The sequence below is a fragment of the Sphaeramia orbicularis genome, chromosome 3, assembly GCF_902148855.1.
Source record: "Sphaeramia orbicularis chromosome 3, fSphaOr1.1, whole genome shotgun sequence".
Classification (NCBI taxonomy): domain Eukaryota; kingdom Metazoa; phylum Chordata; class Actinopteri; order Kurtiformes; family Apogonidae; genus Sphaeramia; species Sphaeramia orbicularis.
The window spans coordinates 39,121,679-39,144,743 of NC_043959.1; the positions used below are offsets into that span (position 1 = coordinate 39,121,679).

Consider the following 23,065-nt stretch of genomic DNA (forward strand, 5'->3'; position numbering starts at 1 on the left):
TCCACAGCCACAGAGGAATGTTGTCCTTTCTTTGGTCTGTGGCACACTCTGGCCATTGCCAATACAAGCAATGCCAAGGAAAATACCTTACAAACTGCTGACTTTGATAACAGGAGGAAATCTGATTCTGCCTGCATCTACTTTATCAAAGCAAACAGTCACCAAGTTGTTTCAAATCCCACATGAATGTGTTTACTAATGACTTGTCTCTCTGAATATTTGTGTAAATTAGGGTCTCAGAGTGCAATGCTGCTTTGATAATATTCACAGACAACAAAACACACACTCTATTCTTCCCAGGGAGCTCTGCATGTATGCATGTCTTTTGTGCATTCAGTGTTCTACAAGCCACAAGGGCAATAAGGGGTGGAGAAAAGTGTGTGTGTTTTTGGTGAGAGGAAGGTTTGAAAAATGTTCCTAATTGACCCCAGTTTGATATTTCAGGGTGGAGTATAGAAAACACATTTCATACAAGTTGGAGACTGTTTAAGTGACTAAACTATACAATTTATATTAAGTCAAATCATATTACCAGGCTGTAAATCCTGATTATTATTTGCCAAGTCGCTGTGCAAGCACCTTTCAAAATAAGAATCCACTTTAAAAAAGACCTGTTGTCTATTGTGTGAATTGCATCACTTTAGTGTCTCTTTCCGCTGACAGGATGCCCCTGTTAGCAATTACTGCACTGCGATTTCCCATCTGCACATCATTATTGCAAATTTTAAAAGTTTAAAGGCAAAGCAATAACATAACAAGTCTTTGAAACACTTGTGGGGAAACTGAGGTCACATTGTTCCTATTTAGAGTATGCTTGTACGTGATGAGAAAAAAAATCAAGTCCCTGAATGTGAGATGTGTTTTACAGTACGTCTTGAATGCCTTTGCAGATGACGAGCCTGGACGCCTCACAGAGTCCGGGCTGCTGCAGGCCAGGAAACATCACTAGCACTAGGGCCATGTGGGACTTCTCCTTAAAAAAAAGTTTCAGATTTTTTCACAGCCCATTGTAAGTAATCAGGCAAATAGAAGCTTGCAGTCATGCAGTGCACAGGCACTTCTTTCTAGAAGGCAGAGAGCGATGCACAGTCTACAGACAGGCAAACCAGCTGACCAACAAGAAGTCAAGACATAGTCTTGCACCACTACCAGATGATAACACCACCAGTGGGTCTTCTGAAGCTCCCTTTTGCTCTCCTGCTTGAGACTGCTTTTGAATGCACGTTCAGGGAAACACCTCTACTGCTGACAGTGAAGAGCCACAGATGCACTCATCTACAGGCTTACTATTCAACCCTGCATCGGTCTCAACACTCACACCAAAGCCGAACCCGCGGGAGGAGGATACACATGTTTTATTGACAGAACTACAGGTGGTTTGAGTTTCAGCTGCTGGTGAACTGGAAAGGTTTTTCAAGAGTGGTGCGCTGTGCCGTCTTTAGAGCCAGTATGTTACCTCTTGTTGTGGCATGTTTGGTATTCATCCTGCTGGGCATAGGGCAGGCTCAGGTTGCTACACAGACACAGGGGCAGAGCCAGAGTCGGGGCCAAGGGCAGGACAGCTCTGCCACCCCTTGGAGGCAGGTAATTCAGTGGGAAAACAATGGCCGGCTGTTTAGCCTGCTTAACAGTGGAGCAGAGTATGTTCCTGCTGGAGCAGTGGCTCGGGACAGAGGTCCTAGGGTGGTTGTGGCAGATGCTCGTTCACGCACCACACGTAGACCTCAGGGAGGCAATGTCCGACGGCAGGCTCCTCCGAGAGGATCCTCAGACACTGTTCGAGGTCAAGCCAGGCATCCTTTTGGCTTTGGGCAAGTACCTGATAACTGGAGACAGACTACAGGTAGCACAGGAGGTAGCTTCCAGGGATCCTCTAGCTCTCGGTTTAGGCCATCCACCGGGTCATCATCTTCATCATCTTCATCATCATCCTTCTCTTCATCATCTTTTAATGTACCATCCTACCAGCAGTATCCTTTTCCTCAACAGGCTCCCTTCCAACCAGTCCCTTATGACCCAACTTTTGGGGAGGGACCAGTGAGGAGCTATGAGCCACCTTTTCAACCTATTGCTGGTGGAGGATATGGTGGTGGTGGATTTGGTCCTGGTCAAAGTTATACTGGAGTAGGATATGGAGGTGGTGTCGCTCCCGTACTCCCAGGCTCTCCCTCTGACTTCACTGATGATGGCTACCGTTACTACCAGCCTTATGGCTATGGGCCTAATCCTGTGGTGCCACAGGCAGCTCAACCACCATTTTCAGATGGTCTGGACCACAGATACACCCACAGTCTTTTCAATGAGAACTCTGGTCCTGCTGTCTCTGCCCCTGATGCCAACCAAGCTTCCCCTGTGATAGTGGACAGAACTGGACCAGGTGGGCAACCACCAATCAGGAGTCCTCAATATGAACAATTTCCACCATTTGGAAGACCTCAGCCTCCATTTTTGCAACCCATCCCTTCTGGCAGAAGTTCTCCAAACTCTGCCCCTGAGAACCCCAATATTAATGTTGGGAGTGTGTACCGACCAGAACAGAGAGGTACTGTGATCTTTTTGTTTGAATGTCTATGAACTCACAGGACATATTCTTTATTTTAGATTTCCTATAAAAAATATTATATTTTGATAGGATGGGACACACTATGAACTGGATGGGAGTGAAAGCAGATTTAGAGACATTTGTTTAGTTTTCAACAAAATTCCAAGCACTTAAAATATTTTACATATTTATGAAACAGTAAAGATGTCATTCACTTGTAGGGATTATTCCAAGTATTTCTGTCTTTGAGGCAGAACATGAAAGCCATGTTGTCTCTGAGCATATGATGTTGAAATATGTAAAACCCAGGAGAGTAGAAAGCATAGCACTTCATCAAATTCTCCAATGTACTTTCATATTTTTCATATTTCTGAAATAATCAAATCGAATCAGCTACTTTTCAACCTTTTTTTTAAGTGTATAAACAAAGCAAAGTGGACGCAAAGTTAATCTTTTCCCACTTGCATGGTTATTGAAACCAGGTGTTGAGCAATCTCTGCCAATGTACAGAGAGTACACACAAGAGCCACTGTGTTTTTCTGTGGGGAGTTCTGTGCTGCGAAAAAGTAGACTGGTTCATGAGGCATGCAGGGTTTGGTAATAGTGGTGACTTCATAGGGGGGATGGCGACAGGGGGGTATACTCAGGCAGTGGTGGCTGTCTTCTAGGCTTGAAGACAGGAGAGGGGAAATAAGGGAGGGGGATACAGTGCTTCACAGCTCCTGGAGGGGGAGGGAGAACATGGAAAGTCCCTGTAACACATGGGGTCCATTGCTTCAGCTACAGGAAATTAAAGAACCATTTAGTCAGACTTCTTAGGGCAAGAATGAGGAGTGTCAAAACATGCAGTACATTGACTCTAAAAAAGTACATAGTTTATTTGAATCGTGGCTCCAGTACTGTGGAGAATAAAGCCTTCCTGCAGTTTATTGTTAATTCTCATGAAATATAAAGTCTAATTAGCTGAATGTAAACAGCACATTTTTTGCTTATGGTCTTACTGCTGCAGGCTATGTGTGTTCAGGGATGAGAGGAGATGTGGACCTACAACAATCCTGTCAGACTGCTAATAATACAGATTTACCTAGCAATTTTCTTTTGTGTGCAGCAGTCACTTTAATGCGTTGTGTGCCTTAGAGCCATCATTGATTAGTCACAGAACTAGAAGCCTTCTACAGCACATGTGTGCAAAGGCCTCAGTATCTCTTAGTAATCACTGTCATAAAGATTCAGCACTTGGGAGCTGTTGAAAAGCTGACATTTTTTATCACATAGCTTCATGACACAATGTTAAACCGTTACAGTATTATAAAAGCTATTGTGAGCTACAAGGTAAAATGTAATTAAAACAGAAAATAAGTATTAAATGTGTAGGTTATGTTGGTGAGAGGCCACAAATGCAACTAATTCCAAATAGGATGGAATGTGTGTTGACAAGCAAGCAAGGATTATCATTAGCAGCCAAAAGTGAATACAAATAACTGCAACAGAAGTTTAAGACCATGAAATGAATGTTTTATTAGATAGATATTTTCTCATCATTGCTATTAGCTGTCAAATGGTTTCACTGACAAGTTATTCCCAGATTCATATAAATAGAGCCTGGCCCACAGCCAAAGCTGCAAAGCATTAGTGGTCATAGGAGAATGTGGTGTGAGGAGGTAGAAACTCACTCACCACTACATTCAGCAAGCATGAGCTTACACTTCATGTACAAAGTTTGAGTAATTTGGCAAAATTGCAGGTGGCCTTTCTGAACCCTTTTCTGAGCACATACTTTGAAACCACCAAGGCATGGAAAGTACAGCTGTTTTTAGTGGGAAGTGCTGTCCACTTCTGTAATAAGTGTTCTAATACTAAAAGCTGCATAAACAGAAATCAGAACAGCAGAATTTGGAAACGCATGTCTTCCTTCTGCAACTTTCTCCTTTTAGTCCAAAATAAATGTCTAAATGTAGATGACTTGACTTTGTCTCAACCCACCATGTCAATCCACAGAGTAGAGCAGTCAAGTATTTTCTGATGGAATCCTAACAGCGATTGTAGTCACAGCCGTCAGTGATGTGTCTGAAAACACCAGTGATTGGCCAAATGCACCCGTCATTGGGTGTATTTGGTACAGCCCAAAAGCTGTCCTCAAAAGGGTGGGCTGTTCCTGCTTCCTATCAGACCACTTGTATTACGATATGCTTAAAGGTAATTACGGAGTCTTTTACCCAGTGATGCAAAGACACGGCATCTTTATGTTAAGAAACTATGCAGCATTATTCTTTTATCACTCTTTTTTTCTGAGGAGTTCATTTTCTGTACCACAACATAGTCTAAATAGATTCTGATTAAACATCTTAAAGAATTGACAGTAAAATAAACTGTATATATACAGTATATATATTAGTATTTTTTCTGAGATTTAGCAGTCCTTCTGCAGTGGTCTATACATTCTCTGTAGGCATCTTTGAATATCTCTTGCTCTTAATGTAATCATTGAAACGCCCCAACCTTTTCATTACACTGTCATTAATCTCATTCATTTTCACTTTCCTATTCTCTGACACACTCACAAGCAGTCATAAGTAAGGATAACTAGACCTTGACTGGTTTAGAATTATTCATTAAGACAGCCTGAAGGCGACACAGCAGCTACTCTGTATTACTGTTAAACTGGTGAAGAAGTCTGACATTTACTCCTTATCATGTGCCATTGTAGTATTGCTTTTTTTTAAATATTTTTATATAAACATAAATGATGTTCAGATATTGTTGGTCCTCAGCAGCACTAGCTTAAAAATGGGAGTGTGAGGAATCAGAAGGGAAGAGAGAGACAGTCCTCATGTTCTTTATAATGCTATATTAGATGGTATAAAAAGCCTGGCAAGATTCAGTATCTTTTCTCCGTGCCCCACTTAGAGTGTAATGTGTGGCTTTGTCACATGCTGTCGAGAGCTGATCAGCTTTGGCTTCTCAATGCACTTTATCCCTCTGAAAGAGACCCAATTTCACATTTCAAAAGATTAGGGCGCAGAGAACAAAGCCTATCTAGGGTGAAGAGAAAAAATAGAGTTGAGAGCACTGTTGGAAAACCTCTGTGTTTCACACTGGTCTTACAGTGTTTACATGATCTGCCCCAGGAAGCTTCCCCCTGTCCTATACGTTTACTTGAGAAAGCTGTCAGGATGTTTACGCAATGCCTGGAAAGGCAAGGCCCTTAGGCAAACTTGTAGTTGAGGAACAAAGACTCACCTGGATGCTAAACTATGGGTAAATATATAAATATGAAACTTCCTATTTAGTTTCCAGAAGCAGACCCAAACAGGTCCTTCATGTTAATCCAAAATCAGTGGTTTAATAGTTATATTCTGCATAGTTAAAACTGCAAGGCAACAGGAATTGAGGGGTTTATATCATTTTGTGATTTCATTTGTGCTTCCAGACTGAGGAGTCTGGTGGATTGACTTTCACTTGTATAAACAAATTCATGCTAAAGGGTGTCTGGCCTTTGTGACCTAAACAGAAAGAGGTGATAAGCTACACCAGAAACGCTTGCTGCTGTTGCTTTTACTTGGAACCGAACGGATTCCCTATAGGAAAACAGGCCCGCTTTTTGTTTTACTTATCCTCCTCAGGTTGACCTCAGATTTTCTGACAGACTTGGTCAGTGGCCTACTTTAAAAACAGCAGGGGCATGAGATCACTGTTGTCTTGCCCTGGCATGCACATTCCCCATCTCTCTGTTTCTGTCTGCTCGTCCGTTGTTTCTCACCCTTGCCTTCGTACATCACTTAATTCATGTCATTTGTTTGCAGAAATTTGTAGCTGCATTTTAACAAACTGTCATGTGTTTCTAAGTTTAGCTTATTCCCAAAAGACATGACTAGTCATCCTGCATTAACTTAATGTTAAAGTAGCATGCTCATAGTAAGATTAGTGTCATCAAAGATCACATCACAGTGCCAAGGTAGTAAATTATTTGCAAACTTTTTTTCCTAATGAGAAGTTGCATTTCTATAAATGCATTAAAATGTATAAATGTGCATATACTGTATGATTCACGCAAATGATCCCATGCTCTCTGACTGCAATTCACTGTCTGGGAGGATTCTGGAGCAAAAGTGTCTCATTAAAAGCTGTGATAATAATCTGGAATGCACAAAACAGTAATTAGAGTCCAGTAGACTTCTCTACTGTGACCCAGTCCTGAACTGTGGGCCTTGTTGCTACATGAAGGCCACATTATATCTTCCATCAACACCACTCTAAATACCAGGTAATAAAAACATGATGACAAATATGTCAAAGACGGTTTTTATTAAGACTTCAGTGCAATATTGGAATGCCCTGGAATTCAGAGACACTGAAACATGTTCCCCCAATAATAACATTTTAATAATAATAAAACAGTAATGATAAAAACAGTGTTATATATGCAGAGGTTTCATAAAATTACTCCTTTAGTTGGGTTAGTCCAGTGAGTGGTTTGACTTTTCACCTCAATGTTTTGAATCGATTTGTGCTATTTGCAAGCTTGTTGATGTTGTTACCGTTATTCTGACAACAGTATATGAGTAATTTGTCGATCATTTCAGGATTACCCGACCTAGTTCCAGATCCCAACTATGTCCAGGCTTCCACATATATCCAGAGAGCCCATATGTATTCTCTCCGCTGTGCTTCTGAGGAAAAATGCTTGTCAAGGTAATTTTAGATGTCCTTCACTGGCTTGCATTTGTGTATTCATACATTTCTTTACTTTAACAATTTATTTGTCCCCGTGTCACAGACTCTGAGCAATTTCCTGTCTCTGCGGATTCTGTTTTCATGAAAGATACAAATGTTGTTATTCTAATACTTTCTGGAACATCTTAAGAGCAGCATGATTAGAGAATTCTGATGGCGTTCAAGCTTAGAGAGGTTGAAATAACAAATTGTGTTTTATGTTGTAATGCAGCTCTGTGATAAGTTTGACACCAGTGCAGTTTGCTTTCCACACAATCCAGGCTGGATAGAACCCTCTGAGACCCTATACAGGATAAGAAAATTGATTGCTGGCTCATGCATTCAAAACAAGTTCATAATTGTAATACATGATTACGATTTTTTGTTACTTACTCCATCTTTTGGGCAGCATTCACCAGTAAGGGAACTGTTTATAGTTTTGAAACAGCCATAAGGACTAGTACAAAAATATCTAATAATGAAACAGGTTTTCCAACAGCACATTTGGAGATACAGGCTTTGGTTAGTTTTATTTCTCTGAGCTCTGTGATGGTGGGTAGTGTCCCCCTGAGCCCTGTGTTTGGGCCCTTTTGACTGCCTCTGTACTAAGGACACTATTGAAATGATGGAAGTGTGCTGTCCCTGTGGCTGCTCTATTTGCCCTCTTCCTATCACAAGCACAGCCATCCCTCAAAGCCCTTTCATATCCTGTCTGAGTTTGCAGCAATCACCGACAGATGGGCTGTTGTAATTTGCCATACACTCCAATGTCAACAACAGCCACAAGACAAATGGCTTAGATCTTCAGTGGTATTGTGAACTCTTTCACACAAATAGTGAATCATGCCACAGACTGCATACCTTGCTTGCTCTGTTCCCTTCCCCGTGTTGAAATGGTGTATTTGGAGATACGCTTGTAATCTGTTGAATGAATTATTTAGTACACGCTCCTGCCTCCGAGCTTTTCCAGTCTTTCTTTTGTTGTTGTTGTTGTTGTTTAGTCATGAGGAACAGACAAAAATTCTTTTGCATATACTTGTGTAATTTCCCTTGCCATTTTTTGTTTTGATAAACTGTATGTGCCTGCCATTTAGTTCTGCATATAGCCCTGAGACCACCGACTATGATGTGAGGGTCCTGTTACGATTCCCACAGAGGGTGAAGAACAAGGGGACTGCTGACTTCATGCCTAACAGGCCACGGCATACTTGGGAGTGGCACAGCTGTCATCAGTAAGTAGCTAACACAAACCAGATTTCACCTAATCAGCTAGTCTTATGTTATTGGCTGCAGTATCAGCTGTTACGGTAATCATGGAGCTAGTTAGACAGCATTTACAGTATATGTCAACCCTGATTTCATTGTTGAAGAATGCCTTTATTTAACGGTGCGTGTACATAGGTATGATGATTCATGGCTCTTTATGCAACACATGGCTTTATAAAGGTGACTGTGGAATGCCAGATGTCTGGAAGCCTTGCCAATGTGTTGCACTATTATACAACATTTCTATAAAAGTGGGACTGTTGTGTAAACTGTAAACACAATGCATTGATTTGTATAATTCATAACTCCATATATAATTCACAGTGGAACATGAAAAACATATCAAAGGTTTCAACTTTTCTTTTTTTTTTTACTAAAAAATCCGGTCAAATTTGAAGCAGAAACTATACAGTCTCCAAAATCCTGGGACTGTTTACCTTTGTTTACCATCATGCTCTCATAATGATGCATCAAATGTTCTCAATTGGTGAAACGACCTGAAGCAACAACTTCACCCTGCTGTCATGTTCGATCCTGTATGAAGTTTAGCATTGTCTCCTGAAATATGCAAGGCCTTCCCTGAAAAAGACATCTGGATGGAAGCATATGTTGCTCTAAAATCTGTGTAGAAATTTATACCTGGCATTGACGTTGCCTTTCCAGATGTGCAAGCTGCCCATATAAGCACTGACGTACCCTCATACCATCAGAGTTGCGTGCTTTAGTTGACCTCATCACAACTTTTTTTTAGATGTGTTGCTGCCGTCAAATTTGAAATTACATTATGTTTGTTTTTCTAAAATGCCTCAATTTGTCAGTTTTAATTTTAGTGAATTCAATATGGATTATGGCCTCAAAACTTCTAAAACCTATGGCCAAATTGTAATGAAATAGAATATGAAGCCAGTTAAAAAAACATTAACCTATTATTGCGCTTAGATGTGCAATATGTGATGTCTGTAAATGCTCACTTGTGTACATGAAGTCTGTGTTGGAGTTTGTGTTGCACTGGGAGCTAGGAGTGGGTGATCACAGCATATACACTGATAATAGTACACAGTATGTCAAATGGCTTAAAATAAATATAAGATACATCATCACATTTGATTTTTTTTTTTTTCTTCCTCTCTGGAATTTCCACACAAAACGATTAATCTTTAGGGTCATGTTTATGTCTTCTCTTGCAAACATATGGACTCAAAGGATGGAAAACATACAGTGCCCTAAATTCTGAATCTGATATAACTAAATGCATGATTCATCATTATGTGAAAAAAAGCAGACTACATTTACTTTAATAATATGGAAATGAGCCCTGCACTGAACTGACGACACATCCACAGTGTAGCCCACCTTCACCCACTGGTAGCTGGGATAGGCAACAGCATCCCTGTGACCCTTCTGGGAACTAAGTGGTTCATAAAATGAATGAATTATGGAAATAATAAAATGATTAATACATTTCTTCACATAGTAGGATACATATAGGTCATACATAGGTTACTTTAAACTTGAGCCTAATATTTATTTAATATACTGCTGATATGTCATGTCTAGATTAGATACCACAGTACCACAAACCCTCATTGCATCTGGGAAGACAGTCGTATTTGAAACAGGAAGATGATAACGCTGCAAACTGTTTGGTTCTTACCAAGATAAAAAAAAAAAAAAAAAAAAAAAAACATATTTAGAAGTGTTAGATAATTTATCTTGTTTTAAGAGTTAATTTGTTATCTAAAGTGTTCACACATCTGCAGACATGCTTATTTCTAGACTGAACAATCTTAATTCAAGAAATCTTGTCAAATGAAATGATCTTGCTGCATGGACAGATATTTCATTTATTTTTAGTACCCTTTTCCTCAGATTTTGTGTTTTTATCTTGTTTTTAACCACTTTTTTGCAGTGTACAAATGTTCTCCTAGAATAAGAGTTGTGTAGTAGATTACACATCAGCAGAATGTGAACATAATGCATTCTTAATGGTCAGGTGTGGAAGGACACTGTCAACACAAGCAATAGGAACACAGAGAATATACTGATGCACCTGCACAACAGAAGAAACATGAACATTCTCACAACCCAGAATTAAATGTTCCCTAATTGCATATGTGTTAAAATGCACATGAGACTAAGTCTATGTCCAGTAGGTTAATGTGGTGCATGTCTGTGTAATTTGGAATAAGGTGAATGCAGAGCAGAAATCAGTGTCCAGCTAAAGGTTCTGCAAATTTGGCTGAGATGTTAGTTGTTTGTATGTGTGGTGCTAAAAAAGAGCCTGCGGTAAATATAAAACCGAACATTAATGCTGCATTTCCACTACATGGAACCAGCTCGACTTGACTCGGGTACCAGGTACTATTTCTGGAGACCATTTCCATTACAGGATACTACCGATTTTAGAGTACCTGGACGTCATAGCAATGCGATGCATAACTTCTGTGACATCTTCTCAGAGAGTTGCTGATAAACTCGTTCAATGTGTGTTGCCCCATTTTTTTGTCAACCACCAAGGACAGATATGGGGCCATTATTGTAGCAATCACCTTGACCAACCATGGTGTACTTTTGCGGGCCGCCATCATGTGGATTAAACCCTACCGGTATATTTACTGTAAACTTCCGCATCTATTTTTTATCAAAAGGCATGTCGCACATTGATGACACAATGATGCAGAGACAACACTGACCAATCAGTGGTCTGGAGTGTTTATACATCACGTTTTAGTATCTCTTCACCAATTTCGGAACCTCGGCTGTGCAGATACAAAAAAAAATAGTATCAGATTCCAGGTTCTTTTACATAATGGAAACGCAAAAAGGCCAGAGTCCAGTCAAACCGGTACCACGTAGTGGAAACGCAGCATATGTTCAATATACAGTATGATGAAATACAATGTTATATGTTTGGTCCATTTAAGAAGTGTTTATTTATTATTATGTCTGATTTAGTTCTCAAAGTTCAGCTAGTTTACCAAAATAGTGGTAGCTCAAACTAAATATCTATAGGGGCCTGCTGGGTTTTGGGTAAAGTTGTTGTTTTCTGATTATATTCAATGTAGATTTTTTTTTTTTTTTTTTTTTTTTTTAATCTCAATAAATCCACCCACTATGCTAGTGCCAGGCTCTGCTTCAGTATCCTCATCTCAGAGGAATGTTGACTGGCCGTTAGGAGATTGGCAGTGTTGCTGTCTGACATCACTCTGCATTTACAGAGTGATTCCCAGGAGGCAGAAAGCCAAGGCAATCATTCCACTGGCTGTGTCATCAGAATGACAAATCAATCCATTTTTTTCTTGTCAATCTGTGACACAAGATCACACAGCTGCAAAAGTATGATGGCATGGATATGGGTTACTGGGACAGAGTGTTTGGTTACAAAGAAATCTCTTTAGAGAAAGAAAATCTGTAGCCTAGATTCTTACAATAAACTTTCTTGCCCTACATTTCTGTTGAATAAGCTGTATAGTTGCTTTTTACATTGACTTCTATATTTTCCCCACCTGAATTAGAATAAGGAAACTGTATTCTCTTGAGTACCGTGAACAGAGGAAATGGCAGAAATTTGGATCTTTGTTTTAAACAAATGAACACAGCATCATGTAGAATCTATTTTCAGTCCAATAAGTACAAAAGGCAACTGGGAGTCATTTAAAGTGTTGTTAATTTATTTTTATTTAGTTTTGAACTTAATAAGAAGTTCCTTAACTTCTGTGTAATTTATCAACGTCTTTTACCGTATCAGACTGCATGAATTTTGTGGACACTGCACAAAGAACCTTCTGTACTTCTCTATGACTTACAGCTGATGCTACGATCTGAGAAAGTCTCAAAGTCTTGCGACACAAGTGGAAAATGACTCATGAGTATGACAGAGGATTTGAATGTTTTGTATGTTACGATTACAGGCTATTCCTGTTAAATCCTCTGTGCCCTTCCAACATTACATTCTCTCTTGTTGACATAGGCAGTAAGGAGATCCAGGAATAAAAAGAGGCTGGACCGGCACCTCAAAGAAAAGTGTCTGTTACTCTCAGTTACTTTCTTTACCTCTCTGTCTCACTCACACATTGCATAGATTATCTCAGAACTGCTACTAAATTAATGTCCTTTTTGGTAACATAAACAAAGACTATGCTTCAACATTCATTGCCCCCCAGTTCCTTCCCCCTTAATGCATGCAGTACATGCATGTACATAGTGAATATGTGCCCTGAGAGCTCCACATAAAACAGGCCTACAAAACCAGACACAGTCATGTATTGTGCATTTGCATGTTAACAGAGACAGTTGAGTAATTTATGCACATACCTACATTAAAGATTCAGGCTCACTTAACAACACCAGACAGGTTTCTACCTGAAAGCAGCACTTAATTGGATGCCTCTCCTATGGAAAGAATGAGAACTTGAATGGTCACTTGCTCCATAAGTGGAAAGTACCCGCTTTTCCTTCCAAGTCATCCTTCAATCTTTAATGACTGTTCCAGTAAAAGCTGTTGCTATGTTGAAATATGGGCCATGAAGTGAGGCGAAAGGGCAATGTTTATATAGTCGGAGTTCGTCTGACAGTTGGAGAACGAATGCTTACCTCACTTACTACAACAACTTAAGTAAACACCATTAAAGGCACTGTATAGAATAATAGGAATTTTAAAAAACAATAAAGAAAGAAAAAACCTCTATAAATCCTGCTATGTAGTCCATCCGATAGTTTCCCACATTAGGAACATTGACACATTTATGTTGTCCTTGTAAATGTTTTACATTTTATATGGTGCAATGATATAAAGTTGAATAGATCAGCAGCAAATGAACAACAGCTTCCAAACTGACTAGTTTATATGTATCATGCAGCACAAAAATCATTGGATTTAGCCATGTGTGGCTTATAAATACTGCCAAACGTGTTTAGTCCCTGTACACAGTGTAAATACTTTGCATAAGCAGTTAAAAAGCTAAGTGGTAACATACATATCAGTCACAAATAATGTTGTTTTTAGAAACTTGACAACCATTTCGTGTTCTGTGATGTTTCACAGCTTCCAACACTATAATGATTCCACCTCAGTGCTGCAACATTTAAGGTGTTAAAAGTTCATGAATACATCATACTAATAATGCGTTGTTAGCATGTACCTTAATTATTTACAAGCTTGTGAAAACAGAATAACATCAGAGGTAACTTAAACATTGAACAGAGGTCAAAATGGTACCAGTACCTCTTAATGTAGCATATTATTCCAAATGCAGCAACTCATTGACAAAGTCACACTAGTTCAGCTGAGATGATCAGTGGTCATGTGCATCCAAGCTTTTCTAAGCATCCAAAGCTGTGCAAACATGCACATGCTACAACCAGCACACAAACACACTGTGCACAAGCTCATGAAAAATAGCCACACACACACCAACACACACTTGCACACACTAACACCTCTGATGTCTCCGACTAATACAAGCTAATTAACAGCATTCATACATCATTAGGGTGTTAATGTCTTGCTTCAGCAATACTTTACTGTTGTCATTAATTAGCATCTATTGTCCTTTGAGCTTTTATAATGTGTTCAGTCAAGGTTCGACATGAGCTGTAAAAATTTTAACACATAAGGTTAACAAAGTTGAATATAGAGTATACAAAGTGTTAAGTAAAAAGATTGAATTAAGCAGGAATATTGCAATGTAATTATATCAGTGTATCAGTGCTTTTGGCATTATGGTAGCATTATTGCTTTAACCCATAAAGATCCAGTGTTACTTTAGTGGCAGTTCCAAAATATGTTTTTCTCTATATTTAACTTTTCTTAAGTGATTTATCACAATTTATTACTACGTCATAAGCCGCTGTATTTTGTGTTTTTCAGTGAACATCATGTATTTTCCTATATTTAATTCACTGATTGTGTAGATGTTCATTAAAGCTCAGATAAAATTCAAAGATTATTATATCAAAACGGAGAAAACTGATGAAAAACTGGCTATTTCCATCCAATCGGTCATCATCTGAACACAAACCCAGTGTTTCATCCACTGTCATTGATCTAACTCCATGGGTTTTACCGATCAATCAAGGTTGTAGACAATGACGGTGTTTCCACGGTGACTATGGAGTCTCTGAATGTCCAAATGGGTCATATCTGATGACCATGAAAAGATGATAAACTGTATTTCACACCAATTATTGACATGGATTGATAGGATTAGTGGATCAAAACATACTAAACAGCTTAGATCAGTAGATGGTTTTGGTTGTCAGTGGCTGTTTGGGTCTTTATGGTTTAACTGTGTGCATTAAGGATTTTTTTTAGGGCTGGGCAAGTTAACTCGTTATTACCGCGTTAACGCATTCATTAAATAACGCCGACATTTTTTTATTTTTTTTTATCTTCCGTTAATGCCGTCCTGCCTTTCAAGCAAGTCTTAGTTCATGTATACATATGGACTCTTATTTTGAAACTCATGCTTTTATTTTGGCGCTCCACACACACCAAGCGCCGGTGCCAGTGTAGCTGAGAGGGGGAAAGAGTGAACTTTCCGAATAATGATGAATCAAACTTTGTTTAACTTCTGCAGAAGCAACACCTGTATGTATCAATCATTCTGTTGTTTGCTGAATAATTTCACATGCAAACGTGCTGTTAGAAACATGTTTATGATGTTAATTTGGATGTGTTTATTGCAATGTGTTATCAACATGTTTAAGCTAATTCGTTTATGCTAGCAGTCAGAGATGGTTTGCTAGTTCTTTATGCAGGTTCATGTTAAGTTTATGTAAATTCATTGGTTGTGTTTAATATGCCAGCCTTTGAACTAACCTTTACTTATTTATGATGTGATTAGCTCGATGCTAACTTGAATGGGAAAATCCATAGACACGCTAACGATTAGCATTTACAGATTAATTTAAGATTTACAACGTCCAGCAACAAAGGTTCACATCAGAGATATTTTATACTATTCATTCTTACAACAACTGAACATAAAATACTCACAGGCAAATGTTTTTGGGACCATACAAACAGAGTGAAAGAAACGTGTCTGTTAGTTCCTTCTTATGTCCGAACTGACTACGGTAACACCGAAAGGACAAAACATACATTATTGCAACTTATTCCCACCACTAGAGGGCCTCCTTTGCTTGCTTTTAACAACTGAACATCACATGTTATTGGGCTTATTAGTATTAGTACTTATTAGTGGGCTTAAGACTCTTGTCAATCACTCACAAGCGGAAATAAACTGGTGTGGACATAAACATGGAGGAAAGTAGCGGTCTGTTCCATGGACATTTTCATTTTAAATGTCTTCAGATGGTGGGGGTGAGAAGGACACAGTTGTTTGGAAGCACTGACATGTGGAATTATTTTTATCACTGGAGTACTTCCAGTCTGAAATATCACTGAAAGGAAATACACGCTGTTGATGCCGGCAACCCCCCCCAGTATATCTAATAATTGCGATTAATCGCAGAAATCCATGCGATTAATTGCGATTAAAAATTTTAATCACTGCCCAGCACTAATTTTTTTTTTTTTTTTTTTAACATTGGTAGAGCAATAAGCCTTAAAGAAAAAAGGCTGCGATCTGACACAAAGGAAAATCCTGTGGCCAGTTAATGAAATGGACATAAAGTGTTTGGAGCCCTGTACAGAGATGTCCCTGTGCTGTGCCTCTACCCACAGCCCATTTTTATGTCAGCCCTAGGTAGAGCTATAACCAATAACCCATATTATGTTATGATTTCTGCCTGTTCCATAAGCACACCTAGCACACAACATCACATTTATGACAGTCTGAACTATAGAAGTTGCTCACATCAACAGAGTTGTTTGCTTCAGGTCTGACTACATGATTTTTGTTGGTTCTGACAGACACTACCACAGCATGGATGAGTTCAGCCATTATGATTTACTGGAGGTCAGCACCGGCCGTAAAGTGGCAGAGGGACACAAGGCTAGCTTCTGTCTGGAGGACACTACCTGCGACTTTGGCCACCTAAAGCGTTATGCCTGCACGGCTCACACTCAGGTAATACAGCGAAAACACCATCAGCAATGAATTAGAAATGAAACTGAAAAACATCCACCATTGCAACACTTTATGATTGATGATCAATTAAAAATCAATGAATTCTACTACAACACTGGTCTGATCACTTTATTTTTTGCATTACTCCACTTTACTTAGTGCATGTAATATTTGTCATATGTAGTTGTTTATATGTGTACTATACAGTGTATTTGGCTCACATCCTACTGTCATGTTTTTTTCAGGGTCTGAGCCCAGGATGCTACGATACATACAATGCTGATATTGACTGCCAGTGGATCGATATTACAGATATCAAGCCAGGAAACTACATACTAAAGGTAAGAGTCAAGTGAGAATGTAGTGTGTGTGTGGACATGTTAACTTGTCAGAGAACCTAGAGGCACATTTCATAGCAGGGAAGGTCTAGGTCACCAAAACAAATTGATCTGCGTTATAAAACAGTTATAAAGATACTAAAGTTTTAAAATGTTTAAATCCCCTGGGTTTCTATGCAGTGCTTCATGGCTCAGTAGAGATATTTCTTCATCCAGCCAATGTCCGTTTGTCATGCATATTTTATTTTGTAAATACAAGATCTGTCTATCTATCTATCTATCTATCTATCTATCTATCTATCTATCTATCTATCTATCTATCTATCTATCTATCTATCTATCTATCTATCTATCTATCTATCTATCTATCTATTGCTATGCTGTGCTATACTGTACTATACTATGCTATGGTATGCTATATTGTGCTATACTATGCTATGGTATGCTATGCTATGCTATACTATACTATACTATACTATGCTATACTATACTATGATATGCTATGCTATACTATACTATGCTGTGCTATGCTATACTATACTATGCTATGTTATACTATATTATGCTACACTATGCTATACTATACTATGCTATGCTATATTGCACTACACTATACTATACTATTCTATACTATGCTATGCTATACTATACTATACTATACTATGCTATACTATACTATGCTATGCTATACTATACTATGCTGTGCTATGCTATGCTATACTATACTATGCTATGTTATACTATATTATGCTACACTATGCTATACTATACTATGCTATGCTATATTGCACTACACTATACTATTCTATACTATGCTATGCTATACTATACTATACATTGCTATGCTATACTATACCATGCTATGCTATGCTATACTATGCTATGCTATACTACACTATACTATTCTATGCTATGTATGCTACACTATACTATACTATATTATACTATGCTATGCTATGCTATGCTGTACTACACTACACTATCCTATACTATTCTATGTTATGCTATGCTATACTATACCATGCTACAGTATGCTATGCTATGCTGTACTGCACTATACTTTACTATTCTATGCTATGCTATACTATGCTATATTATATTATATATGTTTTTATCCTCTTTCTTATCTGTCCAGCTCCAGGTTAATCCCAAATTCTTGGTCCTGGAGTCAGATTTTACCAACAATGTGGTGAGGTGCAACATTCACTACACGGGACGCTTTGTCACAACAACCAACTGCAAGTTAGCCCAGTAAGTAAGACTGTGCAGAGTTTTGCACATACTTGAGTCATTATAAAGAATGGCACAGAGAGCACTGAGCTTATTTAACTGAAAGGTTTATATGATCATGATTTGTTATTACTTGTTTTACAATTAAAACATGGTTAATTTTCAGATAGATGGGAGGCAGTGTAAATTTAGAACACACATCATGTTTTTACAAGTATATTACACTGAACCGCATGACAGTGAGTTGGTTAAATGCAGTTTTATGAAGAGCTTCGCAGTGTTTTGAATTACTTAGTGGACTTAATGGGCTCCGGGCTGAAATATATGATGACTTAATGAGTTATGTTCTCATTTTCAGTTAAGATTAATAGCCTCTGAGGCTTTCATATTTTCCCTCAAAGGGAGATGTAAGGGTGTTGAACTTTTCAATAGTGCTATTAGGGAGTGTATCATTGCACTCAGAATTACTATCATATCCTCTTGAAGACTTTATATAGTGAGTGGATATACATGAGCAAAGCATCATTAGGTTCAAGTGCCCCGGCGTATACTCCATGGTGTCAAATAAAGCATTTCCAGAGTTAATGAAAGCCAGAAATAATGGTTATTTTAGGCTGCTACGGCAAATAAAAGAATGATGTATGTAAGAATATATTTGAAAATATTCCCATCAGTGTTTTTTTTTTTGGTTGGTGTATCAATTTATGTATTTATTTATTTTTAATCTTACATAATACATTATTTGTAATGTCCTCTTAGTTATTTTCTGGCTAAGCAGTATGGGTGCCATTTTATTTAAACATTATACTATGACTTTTTGTAGAATTCCTCATGAGGATGAAATGGTGGATTGAAAAAAGATCCAAGTGCAGCAGTTTAATGAACTGTAAACTTCAATAACTCAGACTAAAAATACTGAAGATGTAAAATGTTTGCAAAAATGCAATTTTCCTTGAACCGGCATACGTAGTTATTTCAGCAGCATCAGTAATTATTCACCATATTAGTCATTATCTACATGGCCTCATAACTTTTCTTATTCTTATCTATATTTCCTCTAACTTTTTAAGATAATATGGACTGGTACATGTGTGTCATGTCAGATTAAGCAACTGTGTTAATGGCCAACATAAATGTTAAACAGCTTCCAAACTCAGAATTTCTTCAAAGTGGTGAAATAGGCCATCATTTGGTGAAAAACTTCAATAACAATTACAGCAAAGTCATTAGACATCCTACAACTGAATTAGTTCACTTGCACAAAGAAAATTTAAAACACAAAGGAAAAAAAATAATGAATGCATCCAGGTCTGCTAAACATACATTGAAGAAGAAAATTGTTCTTACTTGAGACCCAATATTTGAGGCTGTTTGGAGAATTGCACTCAACAAAAGTATTTTTATTTTACAGGTCTTGATGAGGCACTGGAAGACTGCCATATAAGAGTGACCCTGGTTGTTATTCCATAAACAAATGTGAATAGAAACCATTTGTTGTTGATTCATTGGTGATGTTTTCCTTCACTGTTTTAGTGCTGTTTTAGTATCTGGAGCCACAGAAAACAAGGGCTCCACTGGCACTGATAGGGATGTAGGGCCTGGGAAGACACACACACATACACACACATATGAACACATATAGACAAACTGCATCATGCACATTGCACAGTGATCCCAATAATGATCCCGCTGTTTAGTTCTTCACAGCTACATTTCCTATATTACTAGTTTGCCACTCTGGTTTGGTTACATGTGCAGACACATCATTGACTTTCAAAGGAGGTGTTTACTGCATCTGCACATGGCAACAAACATTTATTCATCCCCCGCAGAGTGGCTCTGTTTAAATTATAAATAAAGCGTGAAATGGTGCCGGTGCTGAAATGAGTGGCTCCAGACATGTCAGGGTTCAGCTGCAATCCAACAAATAAAATTAGGGGACAAAGTCTTCCCAGAAGCATTCATCCATGCAGTTTGGGGACAGACGGAGATGCCCAGTGACTCAGAAGAACAATAATGTGTTTTTATTTTTCTCGTCTCCTCACTGCCTCAGTGGGTCAGGCTGGGATACTGTGATTCTCTAGGCACATCCTGTTTAATGTTGTGTTAACAGAAAGAGGAAGACAACAGGTCATATTTGCATTTGTCATCTTCTTTCATATCGTAAGTCAACATAAAGACAGACTGCCAGGACTCTTCCCATATACGCACTATGTCTCTATTTGCCTGTTTTTTATGACATTTATTTCATTGTAATTAAATCATGATCAGGAAGCTTAACTGGCAGACTATAATGCTTTGCTGAAAACATAACTCACAGTGTGTAAGCTGTAGGTTGGCATTACCTTAGGGGCTTTTCTTCAACTACCGACACTGATCAGATGGCACATAAGTCATCTATACCTTTTGAAGAATATACATACAAATATTCCACAGATGCATGGCTTAAATGTTGAAGATTTGTTTTAGCGGCTACATTTGTTTATCCAGTTTGACCTGTTTCTGTAATTTGTGAAAGTCAAAAGATTTTTCTCTGTTGTTTTTTTTTTTCTGAATTATAAATCTGAATTATTCTTTCAGTAGAATGTGTTGTTGGAAAAAAAAACATGCTATTGTAATGCAGAGTGCCAGAAAGCCGCCTCTACCTACCTCTCCAAATGAGTGAGCTGTTATTTCCTGTTCAGTCTTTTATTTCCATTGAAAACCCATGCGACGGCTCACCACGGCCTCCTACCAGTCTGTTGTAACTCACACTTATACCCTTTGTATCTACTGAATATATTACAGAACACACAAGTTAGAATCCAAACACAGCCTGAGTAATATTCCAAACACATGCTATCTATGATAAATAAATGTGATTAATGATGTTTAATTTATCTGTTCCATATGTACTGTATTGAATAAACAGTGGCAAAGCACCAAAATGTTTTTGTTACTGTAAAATTTCTATGTTTTCTGCATTTTCAGTCATAAATTAATTATGAAACAGAAAACACTGAACACAGAATAGGCGTATTCTTTGGTATCCAGTTTTACATTTATAGTACACAGTTTTTTCATGTTCTTTGTTTTGTTTTTGTTTTTTTTTATCTGGTAGCTTATTATTGCTCTGTACTCTGACTGAGAAAAATGCGGCAACATGTGATTCTGATAAATGAAACCACAGTGCAAATGTAGGTGACAGTTTTAGAGAACACAGTGATGAAATTTGTATTTTTCTAACAGTGAATACCTGTCAAAAATGTCATATACAATAAATACATTTACAAACCCGCTGTGTGTACAGACTGGAATATGAATGCAATGCACCGCTTCTACAGCAGCACTTCACTGTAGTATATGTGAGAACACATCCACACATTTAGACGGAACACCCATCAATAGATTTAAAGGAAATGCTGTGTGACAGATTTGACAAGTTACTGAAACCCTTCCCCTCATAAAAGATTAGGTGTGATATTTTTAATGCATTAAGGCATCCCTCTGTACAGGGTGGGATATTGTAATGAATGATTCAGGGAGGGATGCAAATCTGACCTTTAGAAATACAGAAAATACACACTGCATATGTAATGTTTACAAACAACAAACTGAGAATGGAACAACGGGGTAATGTTTATGGACAAACCAGTGGCTGGGGCATACATCCCATCAGACACACAGTGCACTTTCTTATTTTTGTCAATAAATATTTGATATCGCCTGATTTATTTCAATAGAGAACAGACACCTATGGTTTATAAGTTTGTCATAGACACATGTATTTATACCACTGGGGGTCTCTATCAAAACTAACAAAATACATACTTTTGTGAGGTACAGTGTTGTGAAGCAGTGTTGGATCTTGGGAGTTAGTTTCAACACCTATAAAAATGTGACATGATTCAAGAAGAAGTATTGAAGCTTATTTTTTATATTTTTTAGTTTATTACAGTATAATAAAATGTCATGATATGGTGACATCGATTTAACCCATAAAGACCCAATGTGACTTTTGTGTTCTGTATATCTAACCTTCCTTGAGTTATTTATCACCATTTATTATAATATTATCCTCTGCATTTTGGATTTTATCAGTATAAACCATGTATTTTCCTACATTTAATTCACTGATAATCAAAAAAGCATCATTAAAGTCAAAGGTTATTATATCAAAAACAGAGAAAACTGAAGGAAAAGTGACTTTTTCAAAAAAATCTATCATTATCTGAAATAAACCCATTGTGTCCATCCACTGTCATTACTGGTGAATCAATGTTGTAGAAGATGATGGTGTTTCCACGTTTACTACGGAGCCTCTGAACGTCCAAATGGGTCTTTATGGGTTAATCATGTAACAATGTAAAGCTAAAACATTGCCATAGTCATTGTGTTTATTTTAGTGTGGAAATCTTATTATACTTTTAAAGGAATTTTAAAATATCCAGATGAACAATGAAGCTGTCATTTTTTATTTTTACTAAATGTTTCATGATTTACTAACAGAGTAAGTAATAGGAGATAAAATTCTCAGTCTTCATTCTCTACATGGTATTTAAAAGAATCTGAAAATCATGTAAATCCTTAGCAAACTCAGATATGTAAATCAAGAGGTAGTTTTCCAAAGATGAAGTCTAATAGAGAAGTCACACTTTGTGTCCCTCAGCATACATTTCTGTACTGTTCTGTGGTTAAGTACTTAAAAAACTGGCCTATAGAAGATCCTGAAATAATTCATGAAACTATTGGTCATTTGTCTACATTTTCACTTTGCGATGGCAAATACATGACACATCTGATTCAAATGGCTGAAACCTTCAAAAATTAAATTCGGGTAAAAATTTTAACTTCTTGTTGTGGAGAAAGTGGTCTGTTTGTCACCTCTCCCATTGTTTGTATTACAAGCGCAACAACATTAAAATGATTTGTCAAAGCTTGATAAAAAAAATTAAAGACAATTA

General features: G+C 37.8%; 1 protein-coding gene across 1 annotated transcript; it reads left to right on the forward strand.

The window, feature by feature from the left end:
• Window positions 1-1,014: 1,014 nt before the first annotated feature.
• loxl1 (lysyl oxidase-like 1) lies at window positions 1,015-21,398 on the forward strand. The gene is made up of 7 exons (XM_030127813.1): window positions 1,015-2,542; window positions 7,126-7,234; window positions 8,350-8,487; window positions 16,398-16,554; window positions 16,800-16,895; window positions 18,028-18,143; window positions 19,534-21,398. The coding sequence occupies exons 1-7, from the start codon at window positions 1,450-1,452 to the stop codon at window positions 19,538-19,540; spliced, it is 1,716 nt and encodes a 571-aa protein (XP_029983673.1). The 5' UTR covers window positions 1,015-1,449; the 3' UTR covers window positions 19,541-21,398.
• Window positions 21,399-23,065: the final 1,667 nt, after the last annotated feature.